General features: G+C 46.0%; 1 protein-coding gene across 41 annotated transcripts in view; it reads left to right on the top strand.

Moving 5' to 3' along the window:
* Positions 1-22,689, top strand: part of RAB28 (RAB28, member RAS oncogene family) — a 561,352-nt gene that overhangs the window by 156,296 nt on the left and 382,367 nt on the right. For 39 of the 41 annotated variants that reach the window (XR_014811799.1, XR_014811795.1, XR_014811792.1 and 36 more), the window contains one exon: positions 15,488-15,612. Coding sequence is in view for 4 of the 41 variants with exons in the window: in XM_084970629.1 (XP_084826755.1) it covers positions 15,488-15,591 (104 nt within the window). In the remaining 37 variants the exon portion in view is untranslated. Of the gene's footprint in view, positions 1-15,487 lie in introns of all 41 variants that reach the window. The other 2 variants (XM_084970627.1, XM_084970634.1) reach the window with 2 other exon arrangements.

Here is a 22,689-nt window from a genome sequence, read left to right as displayed (position 1 = left end):
GAGCCATAGCTGCATCCTATGCCACCATAGCTGTGGCAACACCGGATCCTTTAACCCAATGTGCTGGACTCTGGATCAAACCCATACTTTTGCAGTGACCCAAGCCGCGGCAGTCAGATTCTTTTTTTTTTTTTTTTTCATTTTTTTTATTACTCAAATGAATTTATCACATCTGTAGTTGTATAATGATCATAATGCTGCAGTCAGATTCTTAACCCACTGCATCACAGTGGGAACTCCTTGCATGGCCGAAACAACAGAAAATAGTTTTCTCACAGTTCTGGACCTGGGAGATCAAGAGCAGGGTCGGTTTCTCTGGAGACCTCTCTCCTCGGCTGCCCTCCTGCTTCCTGCCTCTTCACCGGTTCTCCCTCACTGCATCTTCACCTGGTTGTCCCTCTCTGCATCTGCACATTCTTAGTGTCTCCATGTTCAAGTTTCCTCTTCTTATAAGGATACCAGTCAGATCGGATTAGAGCCCCATGCTGATGGCTTCATTTTAACTTAATTACTTTTTAAAGACCTTATCTCCCAATACGGTGACATTCTAAGATATGGGAGTTGGGACTTCAACATAGGAACCTGGGGGAGATACAACTCAGTAACCATGTAGGGACGGATGTCCTCCTAAAAAGGGGAAATTTGGACATGGGAGACACGGCGAGGGAAGACCAAATGTGCCAACCCTGCTGTCAGCCTGATCTTAGGCGTCCAGCCTCCAGAGCTGTGAGATAATGAGTTTCTGCTATTTAAGTCACCCAGTCTGTGGTACTTTGATGTGGTCCCAGGAAGCTAATATAAGAACTGCTGGAACTATAGAATAAAATCCTCTATCATTAATGATGAACTTCACACCAATTAGCTTTTGATACCAGCTGGTGATAGCCCATTAGCCATGTTAATGTATTATGATGAAACATGGCACAATGCATTATATAATTGTATATTTTTTGTACTATAATTGTAATGTAGCTACCCAACTCTTTTTCCTGGGAGGAAAGACTCTATTGCTTGAGGCCACGAAGTTCGTGGTGGTTTGTTATTCACCAATGAATAACTGAAATGGGGCCAAATGACCTTCTCTAGCCCTGTTGGCACTTTTCTCCCCTTCTGCTCATCCTACACATTACTCAATCTGAGTGGCCTGGCGTCCATCAAAACAGCCTTTGGTCCTTTCCGCTTGCTCCTTGCCTGTCCTGGAATGCTTTGCTCTCTCTTCTCTGCAAAGATGTTTCCAAGCCCTAAGACAGACGTCACCTCTTCTCGGAAGCCCCCTTAACCTATAATCCCCTTTCCTCTCAGACAGGGTTAGTGTCTCTATTCTGTGCCCCCCTGGCAGTTTATGTGCTCCAGAATATTCCATGGCCTGCTGTAGCGTCTATAGGGTTTTAAAAATTTGTTGACTAGTGTGTCCATCCCCATGGGAAGTGGAAAGGGCTCACTGTGGTGCATTTAAGAATAGCACGGTCTCTGGGTTGTATAGCTGGATTTGAAAGAAAATTCACTCTCAGGGTTATCTTTGGGTACTTTGCTAAACCTCAGTTTTCTCATCAGAAAAATGAGGGTAAAAATTGCCTCCTCCTAGGGCTGTTGAGAGGATCAAAGTGCATGTCAAACTCCGAGCCCAGAGCCTGGCCCAGCAGATGTTAGCAGATTCCAGATCGTCCCTCGCTCTGTCACATGAGAACGATAAGTCACCGGGCGGCTTCCCCAGCCTTTTCCTCCTCCCTGAGCATCCTGAGTTAGGTGTCCTGCCCTGTGGTCTTATAGCACCCCTTCTTCCTGCCGTCACTTTCTTATACACACTGCGAGCCATTTCCACGGACTGGGAGCTCCTGTGGATGGGCACTCATGATTTTTTATTACTAATTTCTCATTCCCAGCAAAAAAACACAGCACCTGATACCTAAATACTGGTTGAATAATAGTTCTAGAGTCTAGGATTTCATCTAGGGTTGCAGGGTAGTTAGGAAACAGGGGATGTTATCTTGGTTTTGATTCGGTATCACTTAGTATCTTCTGTTGACCACCATCCTTTGCCAAACTTATTGTATCTCTTGAGGTGACTGAACGTAAAACAGCTACCTCGGGTGGGGTGGGGAGGATTTTAAAGGTACCATCAGCAGAAAAAGAGCTGGGTGACTTCTAGTAAGTCTCATAACTCAATTCTTCATTTTTTGGGGGTATTGAAACATATGATATATAAGGATTCTTGGCTCAAACATTCTGAATTACAATGGTTTTAAATCTGGTAAAACCTCTCTAATCTTAAATTCCATGGACTTAATTTCTCCTACTCTCTTCCACCCATCAGAAGCTTTTAGGAAAAGAAATCTATAGCAGGGTTCCTACGTTGTCAAAGAGACATAGCATTAACCAATGGTGATGCATAAACTATTGGGTTATTTTACAGAACCTGGGAATGTCCAGCCTATGCAAATGAGTGGAAACACAGACAAAGCTTTGTGAATAAGCTACTTAGTCATGTTACTTATCACCTGGGAAAACTGTAAGCAGCTGAAAGGTCCAACCCTAAGGAAACGGTTTGGTGAATCTCTCATATATGAATTAGCTAATGTTGATCTTTATTAAGGACCTGCTCAGTGTCTGTCGTTTAGTCCCTTTAGGATCTGGTGGTTCAACGAGGATGACAGCCGTCAGTGACCAGCCAGCAATCAGTGATGAGTTCTTTATGAGGGAAAGCATGGACTCTTAAGGATATTGTTCCTGGATGTCAGGAGCAGAGGGGAAAACTTGCAGGACCAGGGAAAATTTCCAGAGGAAGGTGATAGCTAAGCTGATTCATGAGGAAACTCAGGCGCAAGTGTTCCACACTTAGAGAAGAGTGTGTGCCAAGGCCAGATGAGAAGGTGACCTGATGCATTTGGGAAACTGGAAGAGCTCTGACTGGCTGTAGTTCAGTGTAGCATTTTGGAGTCGGAAGAGATGGGCTACAGTGGCAAGTCGTGTTAAAAGGTTTGAGCTTCTCCTGTGAGAAATGGAGAGCCACTGAAGATTTTTTTTTTTCTTCCTGGGAGGAGGGAAAACTGTGTTTGCCAAAAGCCTTCTAGGACAAAAGAAAATAAAAATGATAAAACTATTAAAACCACTGTTGTGGCTCAGTGGTAATGAACCTGACTAGAATCCATGAGCACATGGGTTTGATCCCTGGCCTCGCTCAGTGGGTGAAGGATCTGGTGTTGCCACAAGCTGTGGCATAGCTCACAAATGCAGTTCAGATCTGGTGTTGCTGTGGTTGTGGCATAGGCCAGCCGCTGCAGCTCCGATTTGACCCCTAGGAAAATTCCATATGTCACGGGTGTGGCTGTAAAAAGAAAGAAAGAAACAAACAAACAAATATAAAGAAAAAGAAAAAAAGCCCCACAAAAGAGTTTGTGCAGTTTTGAGTCTAATGCGATCTTATCTACGTAAAGACAAATTTAAAAAAATGCATGCGAAAAATCCTGTACAAAAATATGCCACAATGACAGCAGTGGCTGCTTCTGGGTGTAGGGTAACAAGGGACTTTTCTTTCTGCATCTTTGCTATTTCTCATATGTCTAAACTTTCTACTGTCAGCACTTAAAGTTTGGATAATCTGGAATTCCTGACATGGCACAGCAGAAACATATCTGACTAGGAACCATGAGATTGTGGGTTCAATCCCTGGCCGCGCTCAGTGGGTTAAGGATCCAGCATTGCGGTGAGCTGTGGTGTAGGTCACAGATGCAGCTTGGATCCCTCATTGCTGTGGCTGTGGTGTAGGCTGGCAGCTACGTCTCCGATTCGACCCCTAGCCTGGGAACTTCTATATGATGTGGGTGAGGCTCTCAAAAGCAAATAAAAAAAATTAAAAAAAAAGTTTGGATAATCCAAAAACTACAAAAATCTAACCGCCTTGAGGGTGATGAAAGATAAATGCTGTCTTGATGTTTTATGGGACCACAGGGTGGCCTTGTTTGGGGGACCCTCCCTGAGCAGATTTCCCCATAGGGAAGGGGAGCCAGGGTACCCGCCCCCCAGGGCAGGGCAGGGCCAGGCACGTGCCTGCCCGCCCGTTGGATCTGGGCTGGGACTGCGCGTCATGGCTGCACACAAGCCCCGGCTTCCGTCTAAAGAAAACAAGGGAGATTTATACCTACCTAGGGGCTCTGATGAGAAATGGTCATGTGAGTGTGGGGAGTCGAGGGAGAGGCTGAAGTGAGAGGTCACACCGCGGGCAGAAACTCTGTCTCCACGAGCACATGGAATAAAGCATGAAAGAGGAGAGAGACAGACCCCCACGGAGAGACGGCCAGGGAGACAGAGACAGAATCAGGGGCCTGGCTGTGGAGGATGCAGAGAGAAGGCAAGGGTACAGAGAGGAACAGACGAAGGAGAGAAGCAAGGAGAGGCAGAGACACAAAGATTTGGGGGGACAAAAGAGAAAGACAGTGAGAGACAGAGAGAGAGAGACCAAGAGAGACAGAAGGACCAAAAGAGGCAGAGGGACAGGAGATGATGGGCAAAAACCAGGAATGGAAACAGAGAGATTCAGACACAGAGACAGATACTGCAGCCAAGGGTGCAGGATGGCAGCGTTAGGGAGCAAGACAGAGACACAGAAGTGATACAGAGACTCCCAGGGACCGAGACAGAGATGGTGGCGGGCATGGGAGGCAAAGGATGCAAGGGTGGTGAACAGGGCACGTTCCTGCAGGCACCTCAGGGGACTGTGTTCATCGTGTTCAAGTGGTGGTGCTTGCCCAGAACATTTTCTCAGACACGCGTGGCCTGTCCTGAAACTCATTTCTTTCCTAGTTACCTTCCCAAAGTGTCAGTACTACTAAAAGGAATTTTAAACAATCATATGCATTACAGTTTAAAATTTATGACTCTTGGGAGTTCCCACTGTGGCTAATGGGTTAAGAACCTGCCTAGTATCATGAGGATGTGGGTTCGTTCCCTGGCCTCGCTCAGTGGGTTAAGGATTCTGCTTTGCCGTGGCTGTGGTGTAGGCTGGCAGCTGCAGCTGCAATTCAGCCTCTAGCCTGGGAACTTCCATATGCCCCAGGTGTGGCCCTAAATAAAAGAAAAAAATAGAAATAAAAAGATGAAATTTATGACTTTCTTCTGTGTTCATTTTTGCTATCAATGTACTCAGTCGAGTAGCTAATATTGTGGTCCTTTGATTAGATTGTAATGCTTATTTTACTTACGTGGAATCAGAGGCCCAGGGGCCTAAGCACCTGGTTCTGGTGGCATATTTGGCAAACCTCTGAGACACGATCCAAACCCACGCTCTCCAGACTCCCAGTTCAGGCCCTGGTGGCTGTCCCAGGCTCCTTCAGTCCCTGATTTGGTCTTTAGTGCGCTGTGCCGGCTGTAGAGGGGTATGTGAAAACAGCTCAGTGCCTCAGCCATCATTAAGCTCCAACTGTGTGCAGAGGTACTGAGTGGGGGCGGGTGTGTGAAAGTGACAACCAAGACTTGATTTCCACCCTCAAGATGTTTGCACTCCAGTAGGGAAGACTGAGCTACAGAAACACACACGAGTCACTCAGCAGTCCCTTGGGGCTCTGGGGAGACTGAATTTGAACCCCCAGAGCTTTGGTGGTGACAATCCAGAGTCCTCCACGGAATTTCCACAAACTCTTACTCTTTTCTCTTTCTGCTACTGTAACCCTGTGTACTATCCTGGCTTTCTGGGCCGACTGGGAAACAGACCATAGCCCCTTGGCCTTTGCATTTATCCAAACAGATCTGTGCCTCTGGGGAACCGTTGTGAAGTTAGTGACACTGATGAAGACTTGGGAGTAAAGGTCGGAAGTTCTATCTCCTAGCACCCAGCTTCTACCCGCCCGGCAGGCTTCTCCCCTTGGGCTTTGCTGTCTTCCAACATGCACCCCCCCCCAGGTCTACACCCCACTATGCATGCTCCCCCACCCCTGCCTCCAGCACAAAGCTCAAGGTCCCTTCTTTGAGGCTCAGCCTCACCTGCCACCTAGGTTTCCTGGGATCTCCTGAATTTGGGGGGAATGCATTTTTGCGTATTCTGTTATACCCTGAACAATCGGAAGTACACCAACGAGCAGTTGTGAGGTCATCATGAGGCAGGAGTAAAAGAGGAGTGTGGGTGGGAGCTCTTAGGGCAGAATTGCTGGGAGCAAGGGCTCTAGAGATGGGTTTCTGGAAAGCTCCAAAGCTTTGGGAAGGGAGGTGGAATTTGCTCTCAACCAGCCCAGCCACTTGTCTCCCTTGCATCTGATAGGCGCTCACTGGAGGGTAAGAGCCTGGAGACCCTCCCTCCAGAGGCGGTTGTCTAGGGCTGGTGGGATGAGGCGACAAGCTTGCATTTGTTTTTCTGGAGAGTCTGGGTTCTCTAAGTTTGTTAGAAGACAGAACTTGGAGTTCCTGCTGTGACACAGTGAATTAATGACCCAGCTTGTCTCCATGGAGGCGCCAGTTTGATCCCCAGCCCAGAGCAGTGGATTAGGGATCTTGCATTGCTGCAGCTGTGGCATAGGTCACCATTCTGGCTCTGATTTGATTCCTGGCCCTGGGATTTCCATATACCGAGGGGGTGGCCAAAAAACAAAAATACAGAGAGAACCTGCTCTAACTTTCACTTTTAAGAAGTCAGCCTCAGATGGAAGTGCAAAGGTATTTGCGTGGCATCTGTTTCCAGCTGCCTTTGAGCATAGCTCATCTTTTTACACCACTGATGGTTTAATGTTTATCAAATGCAACAATGCATTCAGCCCTGCAGGAAACTACCTCCTTTCTGGGAGGGTTATGATCCCACCCGGGAACCCCTGAGGTCCTTGGGCACGTCTGCCTTCTGTGTGCAGCCCGAGGGAGCCTTGCATTCACATGTGTGCAAAATGTTCCAGAAATACCTCCAGGGCCTTTCTACTGGCTTCTGATAACACAGGTGTTATGTCTTCTGGCCTGGGCTGAGTTCACCAGTTAATATTCTGATTTTTCACTCATTCACTTTGATATATGCCTAAATAAGCACCCACCACAAGTGGTTTTTTAAAAGAAGACCCCAGAAAATAGAGGGAGAAGAGAGGAGGCCATGAGAAAAAGAGCACTGGGGGAGGGTCTGCAGCCCTGTGGTCCAGCCTTCCTGCCCCCTGGGCCACATGTGAGTAGTTGTGGGCAGCTGCCGGGGCTCCTGGATTTCAGAGAACCTCCATTTCCACATCTGTAAAACGTCAATACTAATCACCCCCCTTGCTGACCTTAGGCTTGTTATGAGGGTCAGAGCTGCTGATGGACCTGAAAGTGCTTTGAAAATGGTAATGCAGGAGGCAGATCATCATTATTGACTGAGCATTTGACTTTGTGCCAGGCATGGGGGAGCATGTGCAGAGATGACGTAGTTCAGGCTCCACAATCACTCTGTGAGGCGGATACTCTTAGTTCTACTTTATAGGCGAGGCAATGGAAATGTCGCAGGATTAAGTAAGTTACCCAGGAGCACACTTCTTGTGAAGAAAATGGAAGTCTTTGAATCCCTTAGCACAATCAGTTTTTAATCTTTCTCCTCTTCTTGTGGTCTTTCTTCTCCTTCTCCTGCCCTACCTCCTCTTGCAAATTGTATGGGAAAGTGTGAGAGTCATTACGGCTGTTGACCAAATCCTGCTCCACATGGTAGATCTGTGTTTCCCTGCCCTTTTTGAAATCACCTATGGCCATGTGACTGGCTTTGGCTAATGACATTTGGACAGAAGTGACGTGTGGCCCTTCTGGGCTGAAACGAAAAATCTGCACGTGATTTTCCTCTTTCCCTTCTCACTTCTGGACACGTGCATGTAGTTGAAGTGTCCCTCAGCCTGGACTGCTGAGTGATTAGGACAATGGAGCCCTTCCCCTCACCCTGTCCTGCCACCATTTACCTGCCCTGGAGGTAAACATTTGCATGTTTGTTGTGTTTAAAACCTCTGAGATGTGGAGGTTGGTTGTTACTGCAGCAGAGCCCAGCCCACCCTGACTGATATGGTGGCAAAAACATTAACAGGGAAAAGATCAGATTGTAACAGGAATAGCACTGACTGCAGTGGGAACTGCCACTTTGGTGGTAACCTTGGGCCTCTCAATTTACGATATGGGAATACACGGGAGGAGGAGGCGCACATCTCAGTCTTGTTTAGAAGACAGAGCTCAGGGAAGTCACGGTATTTCCAGCAGGATCTAGAAAATACTGGTGTGTGTTACATAAAAAGTAATTGTCTCTTATGCTTTGTTAAATCTCAGACCATGTGAAATGAGACAAAGATGAGAAGCAAGCATACTAAGAGTGTACAGAGAGAGGTCCAGGTCACAAATGCTGGGGACAGAAGAGAACAAGGCATTTAGTATTTTGGTGAACTAGGGGCTGAAGCTGTTGATTATCTGGATGCAAGCGTGTCTGTGTGTGTGAGTGAGGAGTGGTTGGTGAGGCAATGGGAAGGATTGGGGCTCCTTGGTGTCAGCGAGAAGACGTGGATGCTACAGATTAAGGGAAGGGAAATCAGAGCAAGGGAGGAAAGGAACAGGTACATGTTTTGGGCAATACATCTGGAAGCCTCTTGTAGGTGTTACTTGTTTGAATACCTGTTAGACATCCAAGTGGAGATATCAAGAGGCAGCTGGAGTGTGGGTAGAGGCAAGGGCTGGAAGTATGAACTGAGGGTCAACAGCTCACAGACAGGTGGCACTTAAAGTCATAGAAAGAGTTTCCACTTCTGGTTAAAATGGAGTAACAGAAACCATACTTAACCTTGCACTTGATAGAACAAAAAACAGGACAGAATATCAGAAACACGTTTTCAGACACAAAACATTCGGCAGCACAGGGCTGTGGTCCCTGAGAGCAGGCAAGCTCGTGACGTGGGCTGTGGTTTCCCAGCTTGCTGCCTGGAGCTTCCAGGATGCAGTGCAGGGATGCGGGACCCAGGCAGAGTCTGGAGGTCTCCCTGAGGCGAGATGACAGAGCTGGGAGTCCTGGAAGGCCAAGGGGACATAGTCTGTGTTGCAGAGGGGAGAACCACACAGAGGGTGCTGCAGGCATGTAGAGGACCCCCGCTGGCCTTGGGATGGCCCCTGCTGCCGGCTGACCCAGGCGGTGGTCTATATTGGCCATAGCCCCGGGCAGTGCTCACAGCTTTCTCAGGCTCCTCTCATGTGTGGGAGATTCTCTCTTGGCTCCAGGTTTCCTGCAGTGAGCCTGACACTGGCCCCTATCACACGACACGGGCCTCTTTCCATCTCAGTTGTGAAGTCCGCCTGCCCCTGCTGGCTGATGGCCCAGAGCCTGCGGGCCTTGCTTCCCTTCCCACTTACTGCTCCGTGTTTCTCTTCCATGTGTGGCCTGCAGGGCTTTAGACCTTGTTTTGGAATAGGGTTATGTTTTTTCAAAGTCTTTTATATCTCATCGCTATTTTTATTGGTTGTTTTTTAGCTTGACTGGAAAGTGATGGAATGAGCCTGAAATTTTTCTTTCTTGGTACCAGTATCTGATCTGATTTCTGGACATGTGACCTCCTGACTTTCATGAAACCCCTTCTCCTGGTCCCCCTCCATCTCACTCTCTTTGTGGGGAGCTCCGGGGATCCACCCTTGGCAATAGCCTCTCATCCAACTCCATTGCACAGACTCCAGCCCAGGTCACCCCACCTGCACACCCATTAGGCCCTCCCAACTCAACAGGTTCAAGTTCAAACCCTATAACTTTCACTCAAACCTACTCCTCTACTGTATTACCTGGTGGTGTGGTAAATGGCACCCCATAAAACCAGATATTTAAGCCAGAAACCTGAGTGCTATCATAGATTTCTGTTTTTTTTTTTTTAAACTGGCACATCTAATAAATTGCTGTTTTGTAATTCTTAACCTGTAACCCACATATATCTTGACCTGCTAGCTCTTGCCTTGAAGTTAACCTTGGCTTGGATTCATAGGGGAAAAAATAAGCAGGTTGGCAAACAAAAATGAAAATTTTAAATAATCCTGACCTTCACTAAATTCCATACAAAACTAAAGACAGGTCCTATTCATATTACACAGCAAACTTTGAAATTTGCTTTCTGCATTTTTGTCTCTTTCTCTCTCTCTTTTTCAATCTTTATATCTCTCTATTTATCTATCATCTCTCCATCCATCCATCCATTTCAATCAATCAATCTAGCCAACTAGCTATCTCTTCATCCATCCATTTCAATCAATCAGTCTAGACAACTAGCTGTCTTTTCATCCCTCCATCCATTCATCTCTATCTATTGATCTCTCCATCCATTCATCCATCTACATCTGTCTATCTCTCTCTCTCTTTACCTACCTATCAACTATCCCTGAGCAAATCCTTTCTTTTTTTTCCCCCCAAAAGCTCTAAAACTCTTCAACCCTTGCTACTATTTCCAAACACAAGGACTTTTTACTCCCCCCTCCCCTTTTGTTTCATGATCTACTCTGGATTCTTTATGATACAAATCAGTCTCATAATTGCCTGTGCCCCTCACATTTCCCCCTAATTTATACCTCTTTCAGCACCACAAAACACTGAGTAGATTCACAGACAAATCCTTGGAAATAAGAGAGGGTTTTGAAGAGAGAGAATATATTTATTTAAAATTTAATGTTTTTCTTCTCTCATTGCCAAAAAGCAGTTAAATTTTTTCACACCCATTTTCTTCTCTCCATCCCTGCTATAACAAGTATATCCCAGTGTCAAAAACTGTGAAAAGCCTGTTGATTTCCCCCTAAGTGTGAGTGAGCAGTTAAGCCCACCATGGTTTCATTGGTGCTAGTAGAAGACATAAATCTCATGGGTCAAAGACAAGTGCCATCTTAGTGTAGTAGGCAAGGGACAACTTACACTCACAGGAGTAGCAGAAGCCAGAATCTTAGTACCACTGTGCCACTTCCCTAATCCCCAATTCCCCTAGGATATTCAGTGATAGCCAGAGGACACATGCCCACACAGTGAGTACATGGCAGGAGAGGGAGGAACCCCAAGCTTAGGGAACCCACATTCTTTATACTGGGCAGTAAGCATGCCTGCTCTTTCCTCTGGGAGGAGTGGGGAGACACTATCTGTATCATCATCTTGCAGCAAGCAGACCTTCCCTTTTTCTGGAGTGACCCTCTTCCAAGACAGTTAGACATGCAAAGGTCCTTGAAGAGAAAGTTCAGAACAGAGGGCATTCAGTGCCTCACTCCCAAGACATGCAGAAACATAAAAGATTTGTGGAAAATTTTCTCCTCTCACCTCCTCTGGACAATCATCATTTGCTTTTGGAATATTACAATATTTGGCCAGGCTGTACCTGGTTTTGTTCTTTTCCAACCCATTTTTCCTCTGTTGTAAGAGTAATCTCTCAACATGCAACTAGGGTCATGCAACTACCATTGGTCAGTTGGTACTTAGTTCCTATAGGATAATTTCTTTGAGTGACACATGAAATATATATATATTTTGGCTGTGCCCATGGCATGCAGATGTTTCCAGGTCAGAGATCAAACCCATGACACAGTAGTGACCTGGAGCTACAGCAGTGACAATGTCATATCTTTAACCCACTGAGCCACCAAGGGACTCCCATAAAACACTTCTTGTTTAGGCGTCTGCCTGGCTTTTCAGTCTTTTCTTCCATTCTATGCTGAAAATTTGACATTTAAAAAATAAATATAACATTGCATTTAATATTTTAATAATAACTTTTGGAGCTACCTCTACATGGAAAACAATTTGCAGGTTCATGGGCTTGAGATGACCTTTATAAACAACTTTATTAACTTATTAACTCTTCTTGATGAAATGCATCTCAAATTCGGCTCGTACTGCTTGTGTGTGAATATGTGTATGTTAATGACAGACAAAGGAAAGTTAGAAAGAGAATTCTTCTGTAAGCCCAACAAATGGAAGTACTTGTTCTATTTATTTATTATTTTTTTCTGCAAGGATCTAGGTCTTGCAAAGATCAACTGCAGTTGAACTTGTCTCCCGTCTAGTTCTCACAATGACCTCTGGCTCTGATTTGCAAGTGGGGTTTGAAATCCCCTCGCTTAAGTTCACACAACTGTCCCTTCAGGGGCTTTGTGCTTTCTTGCAGTCTGGGCTTTTTTAGACAAATGCCAGGTTTTTTTTGTCATTAGCCTTGTGAGAATTTCTAGGAATAAATAAACAGTTTGGAGAAGGAAACCCACTCTGGGAGTAGAGAATATGAGTCAGTGCCATGTTGGGAGGAGGCTGGGAGACAGTGAAACTTCGGCTTATGCCCTGGGGGTCTTTTCTATGGAGACTTGAAGCTGGGAGTGGCCTTGGAGCACTGCTTTCTGGCATCTACCCCGGAATAGACGTCCATGCCAGGAAAGGGATGATAAAGCAAAGGTCGTGAGGAATGTTTATGATATTTTGAAATATATAGATGATTTTTATAATGACCTGAAATTTATTGAATTTATGTGGGATAGTGGCATTTTGTAACTGGCACCTCAAGAAAAACCCAGGCCCCCTGGAATCTGGGCCTGGCCTAGGCTGCTTCTTTATTTCCTCTCACAACCTATCAAAGATTTATTACGCCTGCTGTTGGCTGACTGAATGACCTTGCATGAGTCACTGCCCATGCCTCAGCTTTCTACCCATAAAATGGGAATAAAACAATGGGATTATTGTGAATATCAAAATAAAATACACAGTGTTATATAGAAGCATACTTTAAGCTATGAAATGCTATAAAAAACTAGAAACTTGTGTTTTTTGGCTCTCGAAGGCGTACTATTCTCTCTTTTGCGGCTTTCCTTTGACCTCAGGCTCTAGCAGATTTATATACACAGAGCAAAAGTCATGAACATTTATAGGAATGATTTATTTTTCATCATCTGGGGTTGCAAATGGAAATATTTAAAAATACAATAAGAATAAAAGTTTTGTTATTTTTCAAAATTAAACTAAACAAGCAATTAAAAAAAAAAAAGCAAAGAAAACTATGGGTAGTATTAATTCTACTCCTTGCCCTGGAGTGCTGTGAGCTTGGGCCAGTCATCACCCAGACTCGCCTCTTTATCAGGCCTTTGCTGGGCCATAAAGTCCTTAAAGAGAGAGTGGACTGGTCATTCCCCAAGTTTAGCATACTGTGTGAGCGTGTAGGTAGGCAGGACATGTTTGTTAAAAAATAAAACGGTCCGTGAGCCTTGTTTTCTTCATGTTTATGGAATGAGAGTGGGACCACACCAGAGTTCTAAGTCAGGCTGGTGGCTCGTTGGTGGGTTTTGAAAGAAATTTTGTGGGCCACAAGTAGCATCTTAAAATGCAGCCGAAGGGGTAGTTCCCATCGTGGCTCAGTGGTAACGAACCCAACTCGTATCCATGAAGATGTGGATTCGATCCATGGCCTTGCTCAGTGGGTTAAGGATCCGGTGTTGCTGTGAGCTGTGGTGTAGGCAGCAGACATGGCTTGGATCCTGCGTTGCTGTGACTGTGGTATAGGCTGGCAACTGTAGCTCTGATTCGACCCCCAGCCTGGGAACTTCCATATGCCATGGGTACGGCCCTAAAAAGAAAACAAAAAAAGAGAAAAAAAGGCAACGGAAGGGAAAAACGTAGAGTAGAGAGCTCGCAGTTAGGCAGACATGGCTTTGTGGGCTTTGTGAAAACTTTGTTTCAGTTGTGTGTTTGTGGGGGGGGGGAGTGTATGTACTGTCTAGATGACAAATACATATATTTCTTCTTGTTCTGTTGCTGAAAGTGTGTGAAAAACACTGGACAAGTCAGTCTTCCACCTCTAATGTCACAGGGCTGCGAGTACCACCACCATCACCCCTTACATTTGATTAATTCTTCCATTTTCCCAAGAACGTTTGTGCCCCCTCTCATTTATTTGGTCCTCAGCAGAACGTGGGGTGAGGGAGGGCCAGGTTGTTATTCTTCGCATTCCTCCTGGAGAGGAGGAGCGACTTGTATCCTCACCTCTTCCTTCTAGAAGGGACCATCTTTGTCTGGTGACTCCTTTAAGTGAGGCCTAGAAAGAATGTCTGGAGCAGAGATGTTCTCAAGAAGCAAGGAGCATGTCCTCATCTTCTATGGTGGGGAGGTGTTGAAGGGGGGCCTGTGTATAGGGAGAGGCTGGTGGGGTTCAGGGGGAGGGGAAATGGTGAGAGAGAGGATGCTGGATGGAACCTTAGAACATAGGGGCCTCTTGGAGGAAGGCTTTGGTGCACTGCATGAGCTGACCTTCTTCCCAGGGCTCCACCCATCTTCAGATACCATTACTAGAAAGTTGCGGACTTCTTGTGGCGACTGGATTTCTTGTGGCATCAGGCACAGAGCTGATCGCTGCATGGAGTTGTGGCCAAAGTCTAAGTGGAAACAGCCCGTGCAGATGAAGAGAGAGCAAATATCCGGGTTATAGACAGATGAAGAGACTGAGGGTCAGAGAGGCCAAGCGATTGACTGTAGGGTCTCAGTCCATTTGGCACAGGATGAGGTGAAGGTCAAGACCAGCTTCCTCTCCTCCTTTGAAAAAAAATTTAAACAGCTCTGTGTTCTGGCCACGCCCTGGTGTTATCTTGAGGTTAAATGTGGTGTTGGCTGTGGAGGGGTAGTCCACAGGAGTGAGCAGAAAATGGTCACCAAGAAAGCCACAGGCTCCCCCAGATAGAGAAGAACACGCCTTTTGTTTTGTTTTGGTTTTGGAATACAGGAAATAACACAACATGGTGACGTACTCACAAGGGGCAGACTTTCCTGCTAGATAATCAGGTGACCGCTACACTGCACTGATGAAGAAACAGAAGTCGCCAGCCAGCAGTTAGGGACATCTGCAGCAGGCATCTTTGCAGGGTGTCTAGAGGAAGGCAACAGGTGTCCCCATGTTTCCACATGACCGAGAGCTGTACTATCTATGGCTATCAGGAAGACAACAGTGCGAACCAGAAACATTCAGCCAAAAAAAGATGCAATTACAGACAAAGAGACAGACTTGCTATCAACTAGACAGTTTGGTCCCAGAGTGAGGAAGTGTCTGTTCGATGCAGGTTGGGTGAAACCCTTGATCACGGGATGACGGGAGGACCGGAGACCAATGAGGTTTCAGGGAGGCACTGAGCAGGATCCAATCAGAGGGCAGGACTGCTGTTGACCCTCCTCCATCCCGCCGAGATTCTTACCTTGGGAAGGGGTAGGGGGCGTGTACACAAGAAAAGGCTTTGTTCCACAACTTCTGCTCTTCTGGCAGAGGTTAGCAAACCTTCCCTTGTGACATCCTCTCGTCCATCCCATTCTCCCCTGATCTCAGCTAACGGAAAATTACCACCTGCCAAGGCGCTTTACCGATGGGCCTGCGTTTGGTTTGTCTAGGAATGTTGGAGGACAGCGTCCAGCGCGTGCGCGTTGGTTGATATCAGGTCGGGAGAGATCCGCAGATAGGTCTTTTTCTCAAAGTGCGAATTCAGTTATTCTGAGTGTATTCTCTCAGGTATCAACATCTTAATCAAATATTGGAATTGCGTTTCTCGCCTCCAGGCTGGGCAAACCAGGTGAGCACCTTCTGTCTCCTGACGGAACCCCACCTGAGCGAGGCTGACTCCTGCCGAGGTGCTGTACACATTACAAAAACGCCTTTGTAAACCACAAAACGCTCTCGGAAGGTAAGTGGAAGTGATTTCTGCCCTGCCCTGACAGCCTCCCACACTCAATAAGTCACCGCGGACACAGTGGTCTCTTTATGAAACTCCTCCTCCCCCCATTTGTGAGCAAGTAACTCGATAGGGCTTTTTCGTGCCTTCTTTGTCTGTAGGTAAATAGCTTAGGGAGAATTTACAAAACCTCCTCTCTCCCCAAGAACACTTACCAACCAATGGGAACTGGAGTGGAGTTTTCGCGTCTTTTACTTCGGAACCTCACAGTAACTCTGTGGGAGAAGGAGGATAATGCACATTTCATAGGGAAGAAATGAGGCTCAAGCTCAAGGGCTTTACATGGAGGTCACCTGGCTCCCCGAATGCCCTCTCACCCTGAGACTCTTAGGGCGGTCAGGGAGGAGATCTGCTTCCTCCTGCCGCAGTTCTAGAACTTACCATGTGGAGCAATGCTCAGAAAGGTCCGTTGAATGAATGAGTGAGTGAGTGAAGGAATGATTGCATGGAGATCAGCTGCAGTGTTCAGATGCCCCTGGGACCTGGCATAGTGTCTGGAGTGGAGTCATGTTCAGTGGATGTTTGTGGCAAGGACGAGTGAGCAAATGAATGAGCAGGTGCCTCTGGGAGGGTCAGAAGTGGGGGCTGGAGGTTATATGCTCAAAGACCTGGGCTCACCTCCAGGTTCTGGACAAGGGCATTTCTTTGGGTCCCTGTGGATGATTCCTGACGGTTCATGGGCTTAGGTGCTGCTCTGGTCTCGGGACACACAGCGGGGCTGCAGGAACACACACCCATCAGAAGCATCCTTCCTCTACAGAAAGCAGAGCTGGCATGTGAACTGAGTGTCCCAGGAGGACCTCATCCCTACCCCATGGCCTTGGGTCCATATATGGGCATCTCCTACCCATAGGCGGGCAGTAAAAAATCTGATCTGCCCGCCTCTCTGAGAAGCAGTGTCTCAGCGCTCCAGAGCCTTCGTCCTGGGTCTTATTTACTGTCTGCTGTTTCAGAGCATTCACAAACCCCAGGGAGGCCTCGTAGCTCTGCTCTGGGCCTTCAGAGGACTGTGGATACTTGAACTCCTGTCTCAGTGAATCAGCCACTCTGGGCACTGGACACGAGATCCTGCCTGACTCTGCACAGCTGGGAGGTTCTCCTCGCCTGAGGCCTGGCCACTTCCAGGCTGGAGGAGGGAAGGACATGCACTCCTTTCTTGTCCTGTCTGTTCTTCCCACCTCTGCATCAAGAAACTTTGGTTCAGACAAAACAGCCACCACAATCGGATCACCCTCACTGCCCAGGGCTAGGCTTGACGCTCTCACTTTCTGGCCAGTTGGTGACTCAGTTTCCTGAGCTGTAAAATGAGGACCCCAAGTCCTGTCTTGCCAACTGGGCTAGAAGTCGCTTTTGTCTTGAATGAGTCCTGCTTCCAGGATGTGTCCTAAAAGTGGCTTGTTTGTTGACATAATCTTTTCTTGTCATTTTTCATTTTCTCCTTAAAGCAAGAAAAGAAGACCAAATAAATAGAAAGCAAAATAACTGATGCTAACCAAAGGTCTGTGTGTATAATAATCACCTTTTGCCTAAATCCAAACCCCAGTCAGCTCCTCTGCTTAGTCCTGGTGCCTTCTTGGGGGCAGGTAGCAGTTACCATGGCTCCCACCTGCCTTGTGCTGTGGTCTAAGCCCCTTAGTGCATGAGCGCTTATTTCATCCTCTGGGCATCACTGTGGGCAGCACGATGAGCTTGCCATGAAGCCACAAAAACTGAAGCTCCACCAAGTCAGTCAGTTGCCAACTTCAAGCTTTTATTATGTGCAGGAATGGGGATACACCCACAGCTGTCTCACTTCAAAGGTGCAGCTTTTTATCTCTGCCTCATCCTTCTTTTTAAAAAGATATGGTCGATGGGAAACTCCAGGACGGCCACCATTACAAAGGTCATAGTCTTTTTGCCTAAGAGATCTCGGATGCAGAACTCCCATACAAGGCTGTGAAACAGAATTAAGTTATAGAATTTATCGTCTTGACCCAAAGTGAAGATTTCAGTCTATCTTCAAAGCAGAAGATGCTAAGAGTGTGTGCCTATGTGTGAACTCATGAATTAGTGGACTTAATATTTCCTAAGCATCTATTATGCATCTGTGTTAGCATCTCACTTAATCCTCTCAAATAATCTTCCCAGATAGATATTCCTCTTTAATAAAGCTTTGATTTATTCCTACTTTTTTTTTCTTTTTCTTTTTAGGGCTGCACTAGCGGCCTATGGAAGTTCCCAGGCTAGGGGGCAAATCAGAGCTGTAGCTGCCGGTCTACACCACAACCGTGGCAAAGCTGGATCTAAGTCAGGTCTGCAACCTGCACCACAGCTCACGGCAATGCTGGCTCCTTAACCCATTGAGGGAGGCCAGGAATTGAACCTGCATCCTCATGGTTCCTAGTTGGGTTCATTAACCACTGAACTCTGATTTATTCCTACTTTTATAATGAAAATGTTCAAAGAGATAGAAAGCTAGGAATAACATAATACACATCCATATTTCCATCACTGAGATTAGCAGTCTTTGTCAATTTTCCACTTCTACTTTCTTTTTTCTCTGCTTAGCTATCTTGAGGATAGACATCATGGTGTTTCACTCCTAAGTAGTCCAATATGCACTTTTACGATGCAAGGAATGTTCCAGTATAATCATGATAACTTTGTGACCCATGGGAGAAAGTTCCCCACATTAAGACAAAAATCATGTTCAGAATTTATCAAGCTCCAGACAAGGAGACTATCCTTGGGGTCCTGGAAGATAACCCACCTTTTTCTCATCATGCTACGTGCTGAGTTAAAGAGCTTAAATTTTGGAGAGTGAATCCCCAAATGCTGAGCTAAGAGGGGCTGGACATGATGTTTGGAGAGACTAGGAGCTGACTGCAGCCTCCAGGTAGCACCTGTACTGGGAGCTTCCCATTTTCCATTTTCCATTGTCTTTTATATACCGCACTCAAAGCGAAGAGCTTATGCAAGCCCTTGTATCCAGTGAAGTTGGTGGTGGGAGGGGCATAGCTGGACACAGTCTATGTCAGGCTTGAAATTCTTCTTAATAATCCTGTTCATCTTTTTATTTTTTGCTTTTTAGGACTGCATTTGTGGCATATGGAGGTTCCCAGGCTAGGGGTCCAATCAGAGATATGGCTGCCTGCCTACACCACAGCCACAGCAACGGGGGAACCTAGCCGTGTCTGTGATCTATACTATAGCTCACGGCAACGCCGGATCTTTAACCTACTGAGCGAGGCCACAGATCGAACCCGCAACCTCATGGTTCCTGTGCCACATTGGGAACTCCCTGTTCATCTTCTTAAATATATGAATTCTTGGAGTTCCTGTCGTGGCTCAGTGGTTAGCGAATCCGACTAAGAACCATGAGGTTGAGGGGTTTGATCCCTGGCCTTATTCAGTGGGTTAAGGATCCAGTGGTGCCGTGAGCTCTGGTGTGGGTCACAGACACGGCTTGGATCCCGAGTTGCTGTGGCTTTGGTGTAGGCCGGCAACTGCAGTTCCAATTAGACCCCTAGCCCAGGAAGCTCCATATGCCGCAGGAACGGCCCTAGAAAAGGCAAAAAGACAAAAAAAAAAAAAAAAAAAAGACAAAAAAAAAGAATTCTTCTTTGTAATCTTGAAGTGTGTGTCTTAATATATAGTCATGAATGTATTTGTTCATTCGTAAAACAACTCCCTTTTGGGAACGAGCTGTGCTAATGAATAGGCTAATGAGTAGGTCAGTCCTGGGAGGTGGGTATTTTTATCCTCACATCCCCACTCCACTTGCCTCAGGCAATTAGCTCTTCACAGGAGGTGCCTGTTGATCCCAAGGCTTCCCACGTTCCCTCTTCTCTTTGGTGCACACTTTGTACCTGGGTTTGAGAGAGGAACAGTGAGTCTGCAGGTCCTGGAAGCAGAAGGGTGTTGCCCAATGCATCATCTGGTGAGGCACAGAGCTTGAGAGGTAGATGCTGGTGGTTCACAGAGAAATGGATTCATTGCATACCTACTGTGTGCTGGACTTTAGTGGGCCTACAAAGGTGAATAAAATAGGTTCCTGGGCTATGGAGCAGGCAGATGTGTATCAAACTAATCACATCTTTATGTTATGGGATCTTCAGCATTTATGACCCTGAGTTCTCCATTCTGTGAGAATCTGGTATTATTCTCTCATCCATTTAAGATAAATTTATTGAGAACTTCCATTTTAGGTGCTGGAGATGCCCTTATAAGATAGACTGAGTCCTTATTCTCATAAAGTTTACCTTCTAACACGGGGTCATAATCCTTTCACAAAACTCATGCTTGACCAGTGGCTTACAGTTTCAAAATACTTTTCTGTACATATCTAATTTTGATACAACACTGTGGAATAGGCAAAATAAGGGTTTTTTTTTTTTGCTTTTTAGGGCTGCACCTGTGGCATATGGAAATTCCCAGGCTAGGGGTCCAATCAGACCTACAGCTGCTGGCCTACACCACAGCCACAACAACACGGGATCCAAGCCACATCTGTGACCTGTACCACAACTCATGGAAATGCTGTACCCTAAACCCACTTAGTGAGGGTAGAGATTGAACCCGAGTCCTCAGGATACTAGTTAGATTTGTTTCTGCTGTGCCACGATGGAACTTCCTAAAGAGTCTTATTCCAATTTTACAGGACAGGAAATTGAAGTTCAGAGAAATTAAGAGGCTCATGAATCAAGCAACAGACCTGAAATTTTAAGGCAGCGTGCTTTTGTCTCCACCACATGAACTCGAGTTGCCGAGGTACCAGGGCTGTATATAGCATGACGCTCAGCCCTGGGGGTAGAAAGAAGTTCCTGTTTACATAGTTCTAGTCCTGACTCCTGTCCTGAGCTCCAGTTGCTTCATAACACCATTTATTCCTCTCTCCGTCCCTTCATCCATTCCTCCCCATTTTTCCTCTTCTCAGTGAGCCGTACCACTATTCACCCACTTGGCCAAACCAACCTTATAGGGTTACTCTTGGTTCTCTCTGTACCATACTTACCCCCTACACCTTGTCAATCCAACTTCCAAAATATATTCAGAACCTGTTCCATTCTCTCCATCTCCACCATGAACTTCACAGCCTGATACCCCCTTCCCCTTTCTGGACCTCCACAATATCATCAAAGAGATGTTCTGTCTTGTCCTTGACCTACAAGGGGTGGATCGAGTGGACTTTGAAAAATATCATCACAGTTCCTTGTTTACTATCCTTCAGTGAGCTCACTTCCTCTTGGAACAAAACTCTGCCTCTTCCCCCTGGTCTGTAAGGCACTGTGTGATCTTTCTTCCTTTCTCACACTTATCTCTAAACAACCCATCCTCACCCCAACACGCCAACCACCATGGTGCTCTGTTGCATGAGATCGCCAAGCTGATTTCCATTTTGGGACCTTTGCTTTTTCTTTTAATTCTCACGTGGGCAGGCCCTTCTCATCAGTTGATTCTCAGATTAAATGTCACTTCCTCAGGAAGGCCTTCTTTGACCAACCTCCCTGCATTCTTTCCCAATGCTGTATTTCAATCTTCTATGTTATATCAATCTCTAACTGATACAAACTTCTTGTTTACTCGCTTGCCTACCTATTGCCTCTATCCTTTAATAGAAGGTAAGCCCTAGTAGAACAAGCATCTTGTCTTTATTTTTTTATCCTCAATGCCCAGAACAATGGCTGACCACATAGAAAGTGCTTAACAAGTATTTTTTGATTGAAGCTGTGGACAGAGAATGCTGCCTGCTTTGTCAGTAAACAAAGGATGTTGCAGCCATCAGGCCGTCAACCACTGCAACCACCTTCCCGGTGCACCCTGAGGGGATTCAGGATGGGGAAGAATAGGCCCTACATAGTTAAGGTGAATATCAAGGGAATCATTTCAATGAGTCCAGACTCTTGCATCTTCCCAAACACAGAAAAGCGCTAGATTTATTAACCTGAGAAGTTTGGTTTTCTTTAGTTAAAAGTGATCTTTTAATGTCTCATTACCTGGTTTTTGTTGCAAAAACTCCTGTATATCCTGGATCCTTCCTTTTCTCTTCAGAACAGTCCCTCAGAGCCACCTGAGACGTTGGCTATCTTCTGGGGCTTAAGTATTCAGCAATTCTGTCAAAACTGCCCTCCAAAACATCATAATTCTCAACTTTTAGGCTGTGCATCTTTTTTTTTTTTCTACAACATAACTGGGGAAGTCAGGGCTAATTTTCTTCCACTACGAATACATTTTGCTTATTGTTCAAAGCAATTGGTTGTAGACTCTGACCAGGTAAGAGCTCACAGGTGCAAATCTCTGGGCCAGGTCAAGGAGAATGGCTGGGAAGTCTAAGTGTTAGTTCAAGTAAGGAAAGCTATGAACCCAGTGATGGCTCTCTTGGCAAACCATGTCTTTCAGAGGCTCGTAGGTGATAAGTATTCAGTGGAGACTCACTTCAGGCTCAGTGTCCTCAGGTTTGCTCTGTCACATCCATGCAAGAACCCTGGGAAGTAAAGCTTAACCACTTTATGGCACAGATGAGAAAATGATGCTCAGAGAAGTGACTTAAGTCATGCAAGTTTATATATTCAGGGAGAGTCAGAGTTGTGACTCAAACCCAGGGCTCTTCATCAGCCAGGTCACTTTTGTCCTGCTCTACTGCCCTGAAAGCCAAAGATACATCAGAGAGGAGGGCTTTTTCAAGATTAAAGAAAGAAGTGTGCCAATGACTGGGAAAGCTGTGACACCTCCGGGTGGTTTATGTGCAGACTCTCTGTGAGTGGAGAAACCATCTGAGACAACCCTCCATTCGAGTGTAATTTTCTTTTAAAAAAAGCAATTTCTCTACGAGGCTGGGAAGCGCCTTCCTCAGAGGGAGAGCCCAGTTATAGGGGTGCCACCTTCAAAAGGCAAGAATGCCTGATTTGTGCTTTTTTGAACAGTAAAGAGAGCTCTGAAACATATTAAATTTTTATGAGGTGTGTTGCTGACTAAAAATTTTTTTGAGCAAATAATCATACAAAAAGAGTAGACCACATACTTAAAATTAAAACCTCCAAATAAGAAAAA

This window comes from Sus scrofa, chromosome 8 (genome assembly GCF_054392235.1).
Source record: "Sus scrofa isolate SSC_HxYL_T2T_F1_AM1 chromosome 8, Sscrofa_HxYL_maternal_Yorkshire_Landrace_v2.0, whole genome shotgun sequence".
Taxonomy (NCBI): domain Eukaryota; kingdom Metazoa; phylum Chordata; class Mammalia; order Artiodactyla; family Suidae; genus Sus; species Sus scrofa.
Note: the sequence above shows the minus strand (reverse complement) of the source record. Positions and strands in the feature narration are given on the sequence as shown.